Raw genomic sequence first — 15,646 nt, 5'->3', positions numbered from 1 at the left:
GCTCTCAAAACTATAGTATCATCACACCAGGTTCAGAAGGATGGTGAAAAAGCAAATAAGAGAAAAAATGAGACTGATGAAAAATGGCAGGCAACTAGCAAAGAAGCAATTCCAAAGACTTCTGTAGGATTAGGGCTGATTGAGGTTACACAGGGGATTTTCATTTTAAAGCAGAGAGTAATAATCAGTAGATTTTTTTTTCAGGCTGGAGGAGGATTAGATTAGATTAGATTACTTACAGTGTGGAAACAGGCCCTTCGGCCCAACAAGTCCACACCGCCCCGCCGAAGCGTAACCCACCCATACCCCTACCCCTACATCTATATCTACCCCTTACCTAACACTACGGGCAATTTAGCATGGCCAATTCACCTGACCTGCACATCTTTGGACTGTGGGAGGAAACCGGAGCACCCGGAGGAAACCCACACAGACACGGGGAGAACGTGCAAACTCCACACAGTCAGTCGCCTGAGGCGGGAATTGAACCCGGGTCTCTGGCGCTGTGAGGCAGCAGTGCTAACCACTGTGCCACCGTGCCGCCCACTGTTGTGAAGTTCCCAGTATCTGTATTGTGATCTTTGCTCTTCCTGATTTAATGAATGATCTAGACCTTGGTGTACATGGGATAATTTCAAAGTTTGCAGATAATACAAAACTTGGAAGCTTTATAAACTGAAGACAGTCTGGAACTCCAAAGGGGCATTGACCATTTGCAAGAGTAGCAAATAGATATCAGATGAAGTTCAATGCAGAGAGGAGCATGGATAGGGTAAATAATCAAGGTCTTTTCTCCAGGTGGGAGAGACCAAAACTAGAGGGCATAGGTTTGTGGTGAGAGGGGAAAGATTAAGAAGGTATCTGAGAGGCAGCTTTTTCATGCAGAGAGTGGTGTGTGTATGGAATGTGCTGCCAGAGGAAGTGATGGAGACTGATACAGTTAAAACATTTAAAAGGCAACTGGATGGGTATATGAATAGGAAGAGTTTAGAATGATATGGGCCAAATGCTGGTAAATGGGACTAGATTTATTTAGGATGTCTGGTCAGCATGAACAAGTCGGACTGAAGGGTCTGTTTCTGTGTTGTGTATCTCTATGATCTAAGTCAAACTATCTCCATCCTTTCCACTAATCCCACTTATCCCAAACAGTCCCTTATCATTGGCAAATATCACTAACCATCAGGCTGCACCACCACCATCAATTACAGAAGCAGACCAGTTGCACTGAAGGAATTCGCCCGATTCCTTTCCTGCAGCATTGATTCATTGACACAGACCTGCTGGAATTGGCCGTCTCACAACATGCCTTGTTACATTTGTTCCTGCAATCGTCAGTTTGCACATGTTTTCCCTCACTGGGATTGTGTGCTGATAAGTAAGGTGAGGGTGCCAGGACATTTGGGATGTCAGTGAATGATAGGATCAATAACTTACCTTCTTAACTAGTTGGGATCTAAGAATTGAGAAGGATATAGAGAAATGATGGAGAAGGAAACCAGTTGAATTTGAGTCAAATTAGGGACAGAAAGAGAAACAAAGAGAAGGGGAAATATTAGCTATAGAAAGGTATTGTTAAACTTGAAAGGGTTTGAAAAAGTTACAGGGATGTTGCCAGGGTTGGAGGGTTTGAACTATAGGGAGAGGCTGAATAGACTGGGGCTATTTCCCTGTACCATCAGAGGCTAAGGGGTGACCTTATAGGAGTTTGTAAAATTGTGAGAGGCATGGATAGGGTGAATAGTCAAGGTCTTTTCTCCAGGGTAAAGGAGTGCAAAACTAGAAGGCATAGAATTAAAGTGAGAGGGGAAAGTTTTAAAAGGGACCTGAGGGGCAATTTTTTTCATGCCAAGGGTAGTACTTATATGAAATATGCTGCTGGAGGAAGTGGTAAAGGTTGGCACAATCTTTAAAAGGCATCTGGACAGGAATGTGAATAGAAAAGGTTTGGAGGGATATGGGTCAAATGTTGGCATATGGGTCTAAATTAATTTAGGTTATCTGTTTGGCATGGACAAGTTGGACTGAAGGATTTGTTTCCATGTTGTACATATCTATGACTCTGACTCTAAGTGTGAGGCATTTATTTTGAAAGAACATGGAGGGACAGTGTAAAATAAAGGATACTACTCTAAAGGGAATGCAGGAGCATAGACAGCAGTATCTGTGTGCCTTGAGTCATTAAATATGGCAGGAAAGGTGGTGAGAGCAGTTTATGAAGTATCCTAGCTTTATCAATTATAGCATAGCATATAAGAGCAAGGAGGGTATGCCGAACTTATACAAGTCACTTAGATAGATATCAGCTGGAACATTGTATATAGTTTTGAATGCCACACTTCAGGAAGGTTATGACGGCACTGGGGAGACTAAGGTTTACAGGTGTGAGAAATTTCACTAGAAAGAGAGAGAAGATTTTTCAAGATTTGTTTTCTTTGGAGAGGAGAAGGCTGAGGTGAGAATTAGTAGAAGTTTTAAAAATCATGAAAGGTCTGGACAGAGTACATACACAAAGACTGTTTCCACTCATAAAAAGGTTAAGCACATTTTGAAAGTTATCAGCAAGAGTGAGAAACGCAGTGTAAATAATAATTTTTCACTGTGTGTAGTTTGGATCTAGAATGTACTACCTGAATGTGTGATGCAGTCAGGTTCAATAAAAGCGTTTTAATACAGCATTAGATGATGATTTTTGTTCAAATAATGAACAGGTTTACAGGAAAAGGCGGAATGGCACCAAATCTTGATGCTCATTGGGAGAGGCAGTGCAGACATAATGGGCAGAATGGTCTCTTACTCCATAAATGATTCAGTGATTTGAAAACCTTTCCTATGTATCCCCCTGTTATTTGTTGGCAGGTGTTAACACCTCAAAAGCTGGAGCTTCTGAAAGCGCAAATTCAACAAGATCTGGAGGTACCTATGAGAGAGCGCCTCAGGAAACAAGAGGAGGTAGGAATGAAGAGAAGAAAATCCATTTGTTGTGAATTCTGTGGAATTATTGAATGATATATATCTTTGAGTTATGTGTATAACTGGAAATATTTCAATATTTTAGGAAGCTGAAAGGTACAGGGCAGAATATAATAAGTTGCGTTATGAATACACTTTCCTAAAATCAGAGCTTGAGCATCAAAGGGAAGAGTACGAACGACTCTTGGCTGAGAAGGTGATTCGATTTGAAGCTGAGGTAAGCCTTGTGCAAGAGCAAATCTGTTAAAAATTACTGTGTTTCTCAGTCATTCAATTTGCTTTAGGTCTGATTGTGAATTGTTATATCTGTTGTCACAAGATCAGTTGAGTCCTCAGTGATGGGTTCCTGTGTTCAGCACAACTGTCATCTCTGACTGCTTGAGGTTTACCATGCTTCTTCCCCAATATGAATTACTTACAGAACACAGTGCTATAAATTTGCAGTAAAATTAGTTATCTCAGCTCTGAGTCATTTTTATGGTTCCTTCCAATGGGGCCTTCTATCAGTCAGTTTTTGTTTCTAGCCTTAAAAACCTCATTATCCTCAGCACAGACTTACTTTCTTTATCTGACAAAAGCAAGAAATGGAGGGGATTTTGTTTAATAAACTCATCTATTTTTAAGAAATTTCAGTTGGTATCTTCATCTTTAAATTTAATTTTCAACTTCAAGCATGGATTTAGAAGTGGTGAAGAAGCTCAAGCAAATCTGGTAGCATCTGTAGAGAGAGAGAGACAGTTGACGTTTTAGTCCAATATGACTTTTCTGTGAAACTGCCCTTATTTTCTAACATGGATTTTTTTTTTGAAAGTACAAAATTTCCTATCATTGATGCACCCAACTAGCAGCATATTTCCTTTTCATTATTTATTGTAGCAATTTTAGAATCATAGAATCCCTGTGGAAGGAAACCAAAGCACCTGGAGACATTGAGAATGTGCAAACTCCTGGGCGCTGTGAAGCAGCAGGGTTAACCACAGAGCCACCATGATGCCCAAGTGTCACTAACGAGGCAGCATATATGGTTCCTCCCTTCTTACTCTGAGGTGCTGGTGATTTTGGACCTCGTTGAGCCACAGCAATCTTAAGAGTTGTACAGCATGGAAACAGATCCTTCAGTCCAACTTGTCGATGCTGACCAAATAGCCCAAATTAATTTAGTTTAATTTTCTTCTAAACCCTTCCTATTCATGTACCCATCCAGATGCCGATTAAGTGTTGTAATTGTATCTGTCTCCACCATTTCCTCTGGCAGCTTGTTCCATACGTGCATCACCCTCTGTGTGAAAAAGTTGTCCCTTAGGTCCCCTTTTAAATCTTTACCCTCTCACCTTAAACGTATGCCCTCTAGTTTTGGACTCTACCCTGGGAAAAGACCTTGGCTATTCGTCCAATTCATGCCCCTCATGCTTTAAAAACTTCTATAGGTCACTTCTCAATCGCTGATACGCCAGCGCTGATAGCCCAAGACTATTCAGTTTCTCCCTGTAGCTCAAACCCTTCAACCTGGCAACATCCTTGTAAAACGTTTCTGAACCCTTCCAAGTTTAACAACGTTCTTCCTATAGCAGGGAGACCAGAACTGAGCGCAGTACTCCAAAAGTGGCCTAACCAATGTTCTGTACAGCCACAACATGACTCCTAACTCCTATACTCAATGCACTGACCATTAAATGCAAGTGAACCAAACACCACCTTCACCCTGTTTACCTGTGACTCCTCTTTCAAGGAACTAAGAACTTGCACCCCAAGGTCTCTTTGTCTGGCAACACTCCTCAGGACTTTACCATTAACTGTATATATGTCCTGTCCTGATTAGCCCAACCAAAATGCACTCCTCACATTTATCTAAGTTAAACTCCACTTGCCACTCCTTGGCCCATTTGTCTATGTGATCAAGGTCCCATTGTGCTCTTTCGCTGTTCACTAAACCATCAATTTTGGTGTCACCTGCAAATTAACAAATCAAACCTCCTATATTCACATCCAAATCATTTATGTAAGTGACAAAAAGCAGTGGACCCGTCACAGATCCTTGCAGCACACCACTGGTCATAGGCCTCCAGTCCAAACTGCAACCCCTGCACCACCTGTCTCCTACCTTCAGGCCAATCTTGTATCCAGGTGGCTTGTTCTCCCTGTATTCCACGTGATCTAGTCTTTCTATCCAATCTACCATATGGGACCTTGTCGCATACTGAATGTCGATATAGATAATATCTCTACTGGGTTAGAACTGACCTGTACAGGAAGAATCCTTGGGGGGAGGTTTGCTAGTGCTCTTGGGGGGGGGGGGTTTAAACTAACTCTGCAGGGGCATGGGAACCCAGACTGTAGCTTTAGGGTGCAGGACCTGGAGTGTAGGGAGGTTAGGAATATGGTATCAAGCTTAAAGGAGGTAAACAAAAGAGTGGCTTGAAGTGTGTATACTTTAATGCCAGAAGTATACGAAATAAGGTAGGTGAACTCGCAGCGTGGGTTGGTACCTGGGACTTCGATGTTGTGGCTATTACGGAGACGTGGCTAGATCAGGGACAGGATTGGCTGTTGCAGGTTCCAGGGTTTAAATGTTTTAGTAGGGTCAGAGGTGGGGGTAAAAGAGGGGGGGGTGTGGCTTTGCTTGTCAAAGATAGTATTACAGCGGTGGAAAGGAAGATGGACGAAGATTTGCCATCTGAGGTAGTTTGGGTTGAGGTTAGGAATAGGAGAGGTGAGGTCACCCTGTTAGGAGTCTTTTACAGGCCTCCTAATAGTCCTAGAATCGTTGAAGAAAGGTTTGCGAAGATGATTCAGGAGAAGAGTGACAGTAATAGGGTGATTGTTATGGGAGACTTTAACTTTCCTGATATTGATTGGGAAAGCTATAGCTCAAGTTCGTTAGATGGGTCAGTGTTTGTGCAATGTGTGCAGGAGAGCTTCCTGACACAATATGGAGATAAGCCAACAAGAGGTGAGGCCATACTGGATTTGGTTCTGGGTAACGAACCAGGCCAGGTATTAGAACTAGAGGTAGGTGAGCACTTTGGGGACAGTGACCACAATTCGGTGATTTTTACTCTAGTGATGGAGAGGGATAAGTGTGTACTACAGGGCAAGAGTTATAGCTGGGGGCAGGGAAATTATGATGCGGTGAGGCATGACTTAGAATGTGTGGATTGGAAAAGTAGATTCCAAGGCAAGAGCGTAATTGATATGTGGAACTTGTTCAAGGAGCAACTATTGAGTGTCCTTGATAAGTATGTACCTGTCAGGCAGGGAGGAAAGGGTCGTGTGAGGGAGCCATGGTTTAATAAGGAGTTGGAATCCCTTGTTAAATGGAAGAGGGCGACCTTTGTAAAGATGAGGCGTGAAGGTTCATTAGGGGCGATTGAGAGTTATAAGGTAGCCCGGAAGGACCTGAAGAGAGAGCTAAGAGCAGCAAGGAGGGGACATGAAAGGTCCTTAGTTGGTAGGATTAGGGAAAACCCTAAGGCTTTCTATAGGTATGTTAGGAATAAAAGAATGACTAGGGTAGGAATAGGTCCAATCAAGGATAGTAATGGGAAGTTGCGTGTGGAGGCTGAAGAGATTGGGGAGGCACTGAATGAATACTTTTCGTCAGTATTCACTCAGGAACAGGACATTGTTGTCGATATGAATACTGAGGCACAAATAAGTAGAATGGATGGCTTTGAGATATGTAGAGAAGAGGTGTTGGAAATTCTGGCAAGGGTGAAAATAGATAAGTCCCCTGGGCCTGATGGCATTTATCCTAGGATTCTCTGGGAAGCAAGGGAGGAGATTGCAGAGCCATTGGCCTTGATTTTTGTGTCCTCTTTGTCTACAGGAGTAGTGCCAGAGGACTGGAGGCTAGCAAACGTGGTTCCCTTGTTCAAGAAGGGGAGTAGGGATAATCCTAGTAACTATAGGCCAGTGAGTCTCACTTCTGTTGTGGGCAAAGTCTTAGAGAGAATTGTAAGGGATAGGATTTATGCACATCTGGATAAGAATGATGTGATCAAGGATAGTCAGCATGGTTTTGTGAAGGGCAGGTCGTGCCTCACAAACCTTATTGAATTCTTTGAGAAGGTGATTAAGGAGGTAGATGAGGGGAAAGCGGTAGATGTGGTATATATGGATTTTAGTAAGGCGTTTGATAAGGTCCCCCATGGTAGGCTACTGCAGAAAATACAGAGATATGGCATTGAGGGTGAGTTGGAGGTTTGGATTAGGAATTGGCTGGCTGGAAGAAGACAGAGGGTAGTAGTTGATGGCAAAGGTTCATCTTGGAGTGCCGTCACTAGCGGTGTTCCGCAAGGATCTGTTTTGGGACCATTGCTGTTTGTCATTTTTTTAAATGACCTGGAGGAAGGGTTAGAAGGTTGGGTGAGCAAGTTTGCGGATGATACGAAAGTCGGAGGAGTTGTAGACAGTGAGGAAGGATATGGCAGGTTACAGCGGGATATAGAGAAGCTGCAGAGCTGGGCAGAAAGGTGGCAAATGGAGTTCAATGTAGCTAAGTGTGAGGTGATTCACTTTGGTAAGAGTAATAAAAAGATGGATTACTAGGCTAATGGTAGACTACTTGGTAGTGTGGAAGAGCAGAGGGATCTTGGTGTCCATATACACAGATCTCTGAAAGTTGCCACCCAGGTAAATAGTGCAGTGAAGAAGGCATATGGCGTACTGGCTTTTATTGGTAGAGGAATTGAGTTCCGGAGTCCTGAGGTCATGCTGCAGTTGTATAAGACTCTGGTGCGGCCGCATCTGGAATATTGTGTGCAGTTTTGGTCGCTATACTATAGGAAGGATGTGGAGGCACTGGAACGGGTGCAGAGGAAGTTTACCAGGATGTTGCCTGGTATGGTAGGAAGATCCTATGAGGAAAGGCTGAGGCACTTGGGGTTGTTTTCATTGGAGAAAAGAAGGTTTAGGGGTGATTTGATAGAGGTGTACAAGATGATTAGGGGGTTAGATAGGGTTGACAGTGAGAACCTTTTCCCACGTATGGAGTCAGCTATTACAAGGGGGCATAGCTTTAAATTAAGGGGGGGTAGATATAGGACTGATGTTAGGGGTAGGTTCTTCACTCAGCGAGTCGTAAGTTCATGGAATGCCCTGCCAGTAGCAGTAGTGGACTCTCCCTCTTTATGGGTATTTAAGCGGGCATTGGATAGGTATATGGAGGATAGTAGGTTAGTGTAGGTTAGGTGGGCTTTGATTGGCGCAACATCGAGGGCCGAAGGGCCTGTACTGCGCTGTATTCTTCTATGTTCTATGTTCTAATAGGTTGCACTGAATTGGAAAGGGACTAGTATGCTGGCAGGAGATTTGCTAGATCTACTTGGGAGGATATAAACAAGCAAGTTTGGGGGTTGGGGAGAGCCAGTGAGATAGTGAGGAAAGAGATCAATCTGAGGACGCTAAAGTTGAGAAAAGAAACAAATCAAACAAGGCAGAAAGGAGCAAGGCAGAAAACAAGGTAGGCCTGATGAATTAAACTGCATTTATTTCAGTGCAAGAGGCCTAACAGGTAAGGCAGATGAACCCAGGGCGTAGTTGGAAATATGGGACTGGGGTATCATTGCTATTACAGAAACATGGCTCAGGGATGGGCAGGCTGGCAGCTTAATGTTCCAGGGTATAGATGCTATAGGATGGATAGAAAGGGGAGGGTGTGCAAGAGAGGAGGAGGAGTGACCTTTTAACTAGAGATAACATTACGACTCTACTTCGGGGGGATATTCCGGGGAGAACATCCTTTGAAGTTATTTGGGTGGAACTGAGAAATAAGAAAGGAATGATTGCCTTATTGGGTTTGTACTATACAGTTCGCCAATAGTCAGTGGGAAATTGAGAAACAAACTTTTAAGGAGATCTCAGTTATCTGAAAGAATAATAGGATTGTGGTGGTAAGGGATTTTAACTTTTCAAACGTAGTCTGGGACTGCTATAGTGTTAAGGACTTGGATAGAGAGGAATTTGTTTAATGTGCACAAGAAAACTTTCTTCTTTGGTATTTTGGTGCACCTGCTAGAGAAGGAGCAAAACTTGACCTTCTTTGGGAAATAAGGCAAGGCAAGTGACTGTCGTGTCAGTGGAGGAGCACTTTGGAACCAGTGATCATAATTTTAATAGTTTTTAAATAGCTATGGAAAAGGATAGACCTGATCTAAAAGTTAAAGTTCTAAATTGGAGGAAGGCCAATTTTGAAGATATTAGGCAAAAGTTGATTGAGGGCGGACTTTCTCAGGTAAAGGGACGGCTGGAAAGTGGGGAACTTTCAAAAGTGAGATGATGATAGTCCAAGACAGTATATTTCTGTTAGTGAGAAGGGCAAGGCTGGTAGGTATTGGGAGTGCTGGATGACTAGAGAAATTGATGCTCTGGTCAAGAAAAAGAAGGAAGCATGTGCTAGGTTTTGACAACAGAAAACAAATGAATTCCTAGCAATCATTGAGGTGACAGTGCTCTGACAATGATGTTAGGTAGGGAATTCTATTGGACTGACCCAAAGGTGATCAGTGTCTGAGCAAGCATGGTCAGTTGGACAAGGAGATACAAAGTGAAGCTATTTCCAAGTCATTGGCACTGTTTTCTTTTCCTGGGGTTGAGTACTAATGGATTAGCTTTTTCATGAGTCGAAAGTTGTTGTGCTCAATGAAACTGTGGCCTTGAAGAAACACCTTGTGTTATTTTAATGCCTTGTTCTTAATGGTGAGTGTTGAAATGATTTGAAGACTAAAGGGTTATTACAATCCCAGTGGAGACCAATAACATGAAAGAATGAAACCAGGATAGATAACACCCTGGTACCTGATGCAGTCAGGTAAAGAATAAACCACCCGGTGCTTTTAAGTTTCAGACCTTTCAGCTAGCTCACACACTGCTTCACTTGGAGACCTTGTATCTGTTCTCTTACTGCTGGGCAGAACCGGAACTTTTTAAGGTGTGTGTGTCTGTGTGTGTGTGTGTCTGTGTGTGTGTGTGTGTCTGTGTGTGTGTGTCTTCTGACTGCGGTCAGTGTTCATTAAAATGGAAGCAAAAATGGCTGCCACCTAGATTCAAGGTAAATCCTGTTCTCACCCAAATATGAAACCACATCTTTAGACAAACACATACTATACATTTATGCAACCTTTCTGTTTAGCGCTGTGCTCTTTAGCAATGTGGTTACAGTTAGTTTTGTTTAGCCAAGTGGGGCAGCATGGTGGCTCAGTGGTTAGCACTGCTGCCTCAAGTGCCAGGGACCTAGCGTAGGATGATTGTGTGGAGTTTGCACGTTCTCCCCACATCTATGTAGATTTCCTCCCACAATCCAAAGATGTGCAGATTAGGTAAATTGCCTATAGTGTCCATGAATATGTAGGTTCGATCGATTAGCAATGAGAGGTGCAGAGTTCCAGGTGAAGGTTGCAGGGGGATGCTGTTTGGAGGATTAGTGTGGACTTATTGGGCCAAATGACTTGCTTCCACACTATAGGGATTCTGTGATTCTAATTCACCCATTGAGCTTCACTGTGCATTCATCGACTTGTTTAGATCAAGTAACGTATGCCTTTGAAGGAAATATGGGCATTCCTTCTTTCAAAGTTAGGTTGGATTGTAGATTTTTGGCTTGGTTTCCATTCCCACACCTGTCTCCCCCCACCGTCCTCTTTTATGGCTGTCATGACATGGACTGTCTGCAGCAGACACCCCAAGACACTGAAGCAGTACCAGCAACACTGCATGTACAAGGTCCTGTGAATTCTCTGGGAAGAAAGATGCACCAACACCAGGCTAACATCCCCAGCGTTGAGGTACTGACTACTCTTGATTGACTATGATGCCTGGGCACAATGTCTGCATGACCGACACGAGACCCCCAAGCAGGTGCTCTACTCTCAGCTTTGAACTGGCAGGCCAGCCCCAGGTGGACAGAGAAAGTGCTTCAGTGATACCCTCACTGGTGAAGTGCAGCATTCCCAAAGACATCTGGGAATCACTGGCCCAAGACTGTCCAAAGTGGAAGAGGAGCATCCGGAAAGGCGTTGAGCACCTTGAAATTTACAGTCAGGATAAAGCGGAAACCAGGTGAAAGCAGTGAAAGGACCATGCTGCCATACCAAGCCCCACCTACTCCTTCCCACAACCACCTTCTGCCCCAAATGTAGTGGAAACTGCAGTAGCCATATTGGACAGTAGCCAATTACGGACTCACCCTGAGTGTGGAAGAGTCCTTCTCTGTGAGAGACTACCAGTGATGATGATGAATGGTCACCTTCTGCCTACGTGCTGTTAATCTGCACTGTGACCTTTTTGTTAAACTTGCTATCCATATCGTTTTCAGCTTCACACGTGCACTGCAGTGACTTGAACCTCACATGAGCTCAGGTGTTTGCAGCTGGAGACACTTTTGCACATGTAAATATCTGCACCATGACTCCCATGTAGCACAGGATGGGCATTCAGCACACCTGACCTGTTCTGTCATAACCTATGCTTATTTTCATGCTATTTACTTCAAACTATAGACTAGAAAGTAGAAATTAAATTTACTCACCAGTCGGCTCTAATGAACATAATTATTTGAAGTCAGACACTCGCAATGGATACTCACCAACCAATTATCTTTCAACTTTGACATCATTTTGATTCTTTTTCATAGCCATCTTTACATCTATCCCTTTGTCACTTTTAAGGGCTCTAATGTACATTTATTTCATTGTATGAAGTTCAGCATCGGCCTACTGCTTTCAGTCATCTGCAGGGAGCAGGTGTTTCCTTTCTGGGGTGACCCACAAATCTGATCTAAACTCCCAGAGGAGAGAAACTGAGGCAGAATGGAGAAAGTAGTGTTGATACTGCAAATCATGTCTAGATATAGTTGTATACACTGTAGTTGTATAAGGGACCTCAAAAATCCCTTGAGAAGAAAAGGGATTTTTTTAACCAGTGAGAGTGAAATGAAGAATTTTTACTTAATAGACACGGCTTAAATGGAAATTTATGCAAGCTTCAATGAGCCCTTTACCTTAGCAGTGAGTAAGTACAGGATCCAAATTGTTGACCAGTGATTTCTCAGAGATGCTGCAGTTTGTTAAGTAGGTGATTCTTGGCTGCATTGAAGACCTGATGGCTACAGTTTTTGTCTAACTTCAGGTGCTGAGCTACAGCATCAAATTTATTTGTGCCTTAATTTAGTGCCTTAAATACTTATTCTTGAATACACAGTGAGCTTTTTTTTTTACACGTTTGTATTGCGCTGCTTGCCTGTTATTCAATAATCAAATAGCACAGCAGTTGGACTTTTGGGGAAAAATACAGCCACCTCGATCGGTGTTCAGAAAGAGCGATCAAGACAAATGCAAGGAAATGGGTGGAGAGCAAAGAGAGATTGAGTGACAGTTAAAGAAGTGGAACAAATATTTACAGAGTGATATTGAGAATGATGTCAGAACAAGCACAGAAAAATGTATATGCAACAGAACAGGAAAATAAACAGTGCATGGAGGATAGGTAGAAATCCTGAAAGACTCACTGTTTTATTAGTGAAATTACATGGGAGATCAATGGGTTAGCAAAACTGATTTATGTACATTAATGTCAAATATGGTCAAGAAAAGTAAACTATTCCTGTTAACTCTTGTGTCCTATCATTCTAATTTCAGACAACTGTATGCAGCACCTACATGATGCTTGGAAATCCTTCCAAGCTACGTTGGAAGTTTTAGTTTACATAGAGCAATTGCGTACTAAATTTCTGTTGTAATTTAGTAATACTTCTTTCACTTGTGCACAAAAGTGCATCAGAATTCTGAAGGAAGGTTGATTGATCTATGTTGTGTGGATAACTGAATGATAATGCTATAAGCCACTTTGAAATATTGCTTGTTCAGGAGGATTTACCCAGTGAGTTTCTAATCAACAGTCAGTCATCATTACCAATCTTGATTTCTTTAGATTACTTACAGTGTGGAAACAGGCCCTTCGGGCCAACAAGTCCATACTGACCCGCGGAAGCGTAACCCACCCATACCCCTACATGTACATCTACATCTAACCCTATGGTCAATTCACCTGACCTGTGGGAGGAAACCGGAGCACCCGGAGGAAACCCACACAGACACGGGGAAAATGTGCAAACTCCACACAGTCAGTCGCCTGAGGCGGGAATTGAACCTGGGTCTCCGGCGCTGTGAGGCAGCAGTGCTAACCACTGTGCCACTGTGCCACCCCCTTGGTAATGGTTCTCACTTGTAGTTTTGTTTTATTCAGCCCTGTTTACTCTAGATATTCCAAAGTGTTATCTCTCTTTGGTTTAAAGTCAATCCTGCTTGATTCCTCCAGGTGGCATTTGCAATTACTCAAGTATAGAACACAATACAGGAGATAAAGAAGGTCTGAGAACATGTTCTCAAAGCTTTAGCCTTGACACAATTATTTTAAACAGAAGTCTTATAATCATTAATTTATTTAGCTTAGGATTCTAACTGTACTGGATAATTAATACATTTGAATTTAATTTATAGCATGAGTAAAAGCACTGATTACGATGTATTTTCTTTGCAGACCTTAAATGAGCAATGCAGGGGGCTGTATCTGCCAGCTTACTGATTATTAAATGTTATCTTGGTATGCACAAAAAGACGCCCAAATTTAGCAAGTAGATAATTCAGCATTTCATCTACAATAGAGAAAATGTTTAAAGGCATTTTATGGTTTTTTTTTAATTTTATAAAAAGAAATAAGAGTATTCAGGATTTCAAGGTGACAAATTAAAAGAAGAGAATGCAAAAGGCATGTAGACAACATTTATGCTGGAGAAAGTTTCCAACAGAACGTCAGAATAAAAATGTTTCACCTGGTGATTTGGATGTATTCCTGGTTTCAGCTGAAAATTGCTGAAAAACATGCTGTTTTTCCTGACACAGGACATTAAGTATTTTCTTACTCCATGGCTTACAAATACTGCAATTTGACTTTTCCTGAAGGCTGTTTTATTTCCTGAATAACTATTCTACAATCATAAAGGTCCCAGATCTGTGCTGCACAGTTGATCTCAGCCATCGTATAAGGAACTACAAAGAGGGAGCAATGTGAGGTACTACAATTGGCCTCAGCAGTTCTACATTGGGAATTGAACGATTGGCCTCTGTCTCTGTTCTTGATCACATTAGAAGATAAATAATTTTTATATAGTGCCTTTGTTGTGGTAAAACAGCTCATGGTGCTTTTTGAAAGCAATATCTTATCAGAATTGACACTAAACAAGGAGAAACCAAATTGAAGTTTGTTTTTCTATTTATCGGTGAACAGCCAACACAATTAAGAGGCTAGTTGTCAGTTTGGTGGGAAGGCCTGAGAAGGTAGGCCCATCTAGGGTAGTTCAGTGAGTGCATTAGAATAGAGAGGATCACAGGTGGGGATTGTAGATTATGGGTCAGATAGTAATTTAAAGATCAAGTTGGAAATCAGTGTCAGGGTGCTGCTTGTTTAGTTGTGGGGGTGAAGGGAAGGTGTTTTTACTTTTTCTGGCCTAAAGGCAATGATGCAAAGACACATACCTGTTGTATATTCTAGTCTCTGATATATTTCCCAAGCTTATCGCTGTTGACCTGAGCTTTTAAATCTAAGTCTATTGAAATATGAGGCATGCCACATCATTTGTATAATAAAATTACTGACCAACACTTACCCCCACATCATCCTTTCACCGCGCCCCAGTTAAACATTAAGCACTCCCAGGTAGCTGAGTTAGATGAGAAGAAGATCTGGCCCACAATGTATCTTGAATTACCATTTCAGAAAACCATCCTTCACTGAATCACGTCTTTCATTTGTTACACCAACCATCCTGTAGCATCCTTGAATGGTGTGTCGATTAGTGTAGGCCCACAAGAAACCAAGACAGCTCAAAATCCAATTGTTATTCACCATCAAATTTCAAGTAGACTCCATGTTGCCACATACATTTGGACAATATTCATGCTACCATATAGACAAGATAGGCAGCAAACACTTCCTACAAACCTGCAGCAGATAGGTAACTGCAAGAGACCTGATAATTTTGCACTTAACAGTTTCCTAGGGCAAATGGGCTGATTCTATCAGCAAGACTGAGTTGAATTACATTCAATCTTGGAGAAAAAAAATTCCTTAGATGGTCTGAGATTTTAATGGGTCTACTACTTCCTGAATGCTGTCTGGCTGGATTGCAGCGAGTTTATCTGGTTCTGTAAACTCTAGTCTGAATGTTTGACTATTATTTGGTTCTTGCATTTTTTTTTGATGGATGGACAAGATTATTTGTCATTTGTTAATTGTTTATTTCTTTCATCAGATTGCTAGACTGGACGCTGACAAACAGGCTCTGAACGACCAGATAATGAATATTGACCCCACCAGAGACAGTAAACGTGTGGAAGCACTCCTGAGGGAAAAGGCCCAACTCTGTCAGAAGGTCAAGAGTTTGGAGGCTGAGGTTGCAGAGCTGAGGGCTGAGAGGGAAAATTCCGGCTTGCAAGCTGAAAATGTGCAAAGAATACAAGTCCGGCAGTTAGTTGAAACCCAAGCTCTTGTTAAGTCTTTGGAGGTATGTTAGACCATAGGATGTGAATAGAGGCAGAGGAAGATCATGCAGCTTTGTCATTCAATAACGTTATAGCTGAACTTCTCTATTGACTCCCACGTTTCTGAACTGTACCCTGAT

General features: G+C 42.2%; 1 protein-coding gene across 3 annotated transcripts in view; it reads left to right on the top strand.

The window, feature by feature from the left end:
* Nucleotides 1-15,646, top strand: part of cep83 (centrosomal protein 83) — a 46,239-nt gene that overhangs the window by 9,552 nt on the left and 21,041 nt on the right. For all 3 annotated transcript variants that reach the window (XM_072562360.1, XM_072562359.1, XM_072562358.1), the window contains 3 exons: nt 2,860-2,952; nt 3,059-3,190; nt 15,278-15,529. In XM_072562360.1, the coding sequence (XP_072418461.1) occupies nt 2,860-2,952; nt 3,059-3,190; nt 15,278-15,529 (477 nt within the window). The remainder of the gene's footprint in view (nt 1-2,859; nt 2,953-3,058; nt 3,191-15,277; nt 15,530-15,646) is intronic.

The sequence above is a fragment of the Chiloscyllium punctatum genome, chromosome 44 (assembly GCF_047496795.1).
Source record: "Chiloscyllium punctatum isolate Juve2018m chromosome 44, sChiPun1.3, whole genome shotgun sequence".
Classification (NCBI taxonomy): Eukaryota; Metazoa; Chordata; class Chondrichthyes; order Orectolobiformes; family Hemiscylliidae; genus Chiloscyllium; species Chiloscyllium punctatum.
The sequence above is the reverse complement of the archived record's forward strand: the minus strand, read 5'-3'. Positions and strand labels throughout refer to the sequence as shown.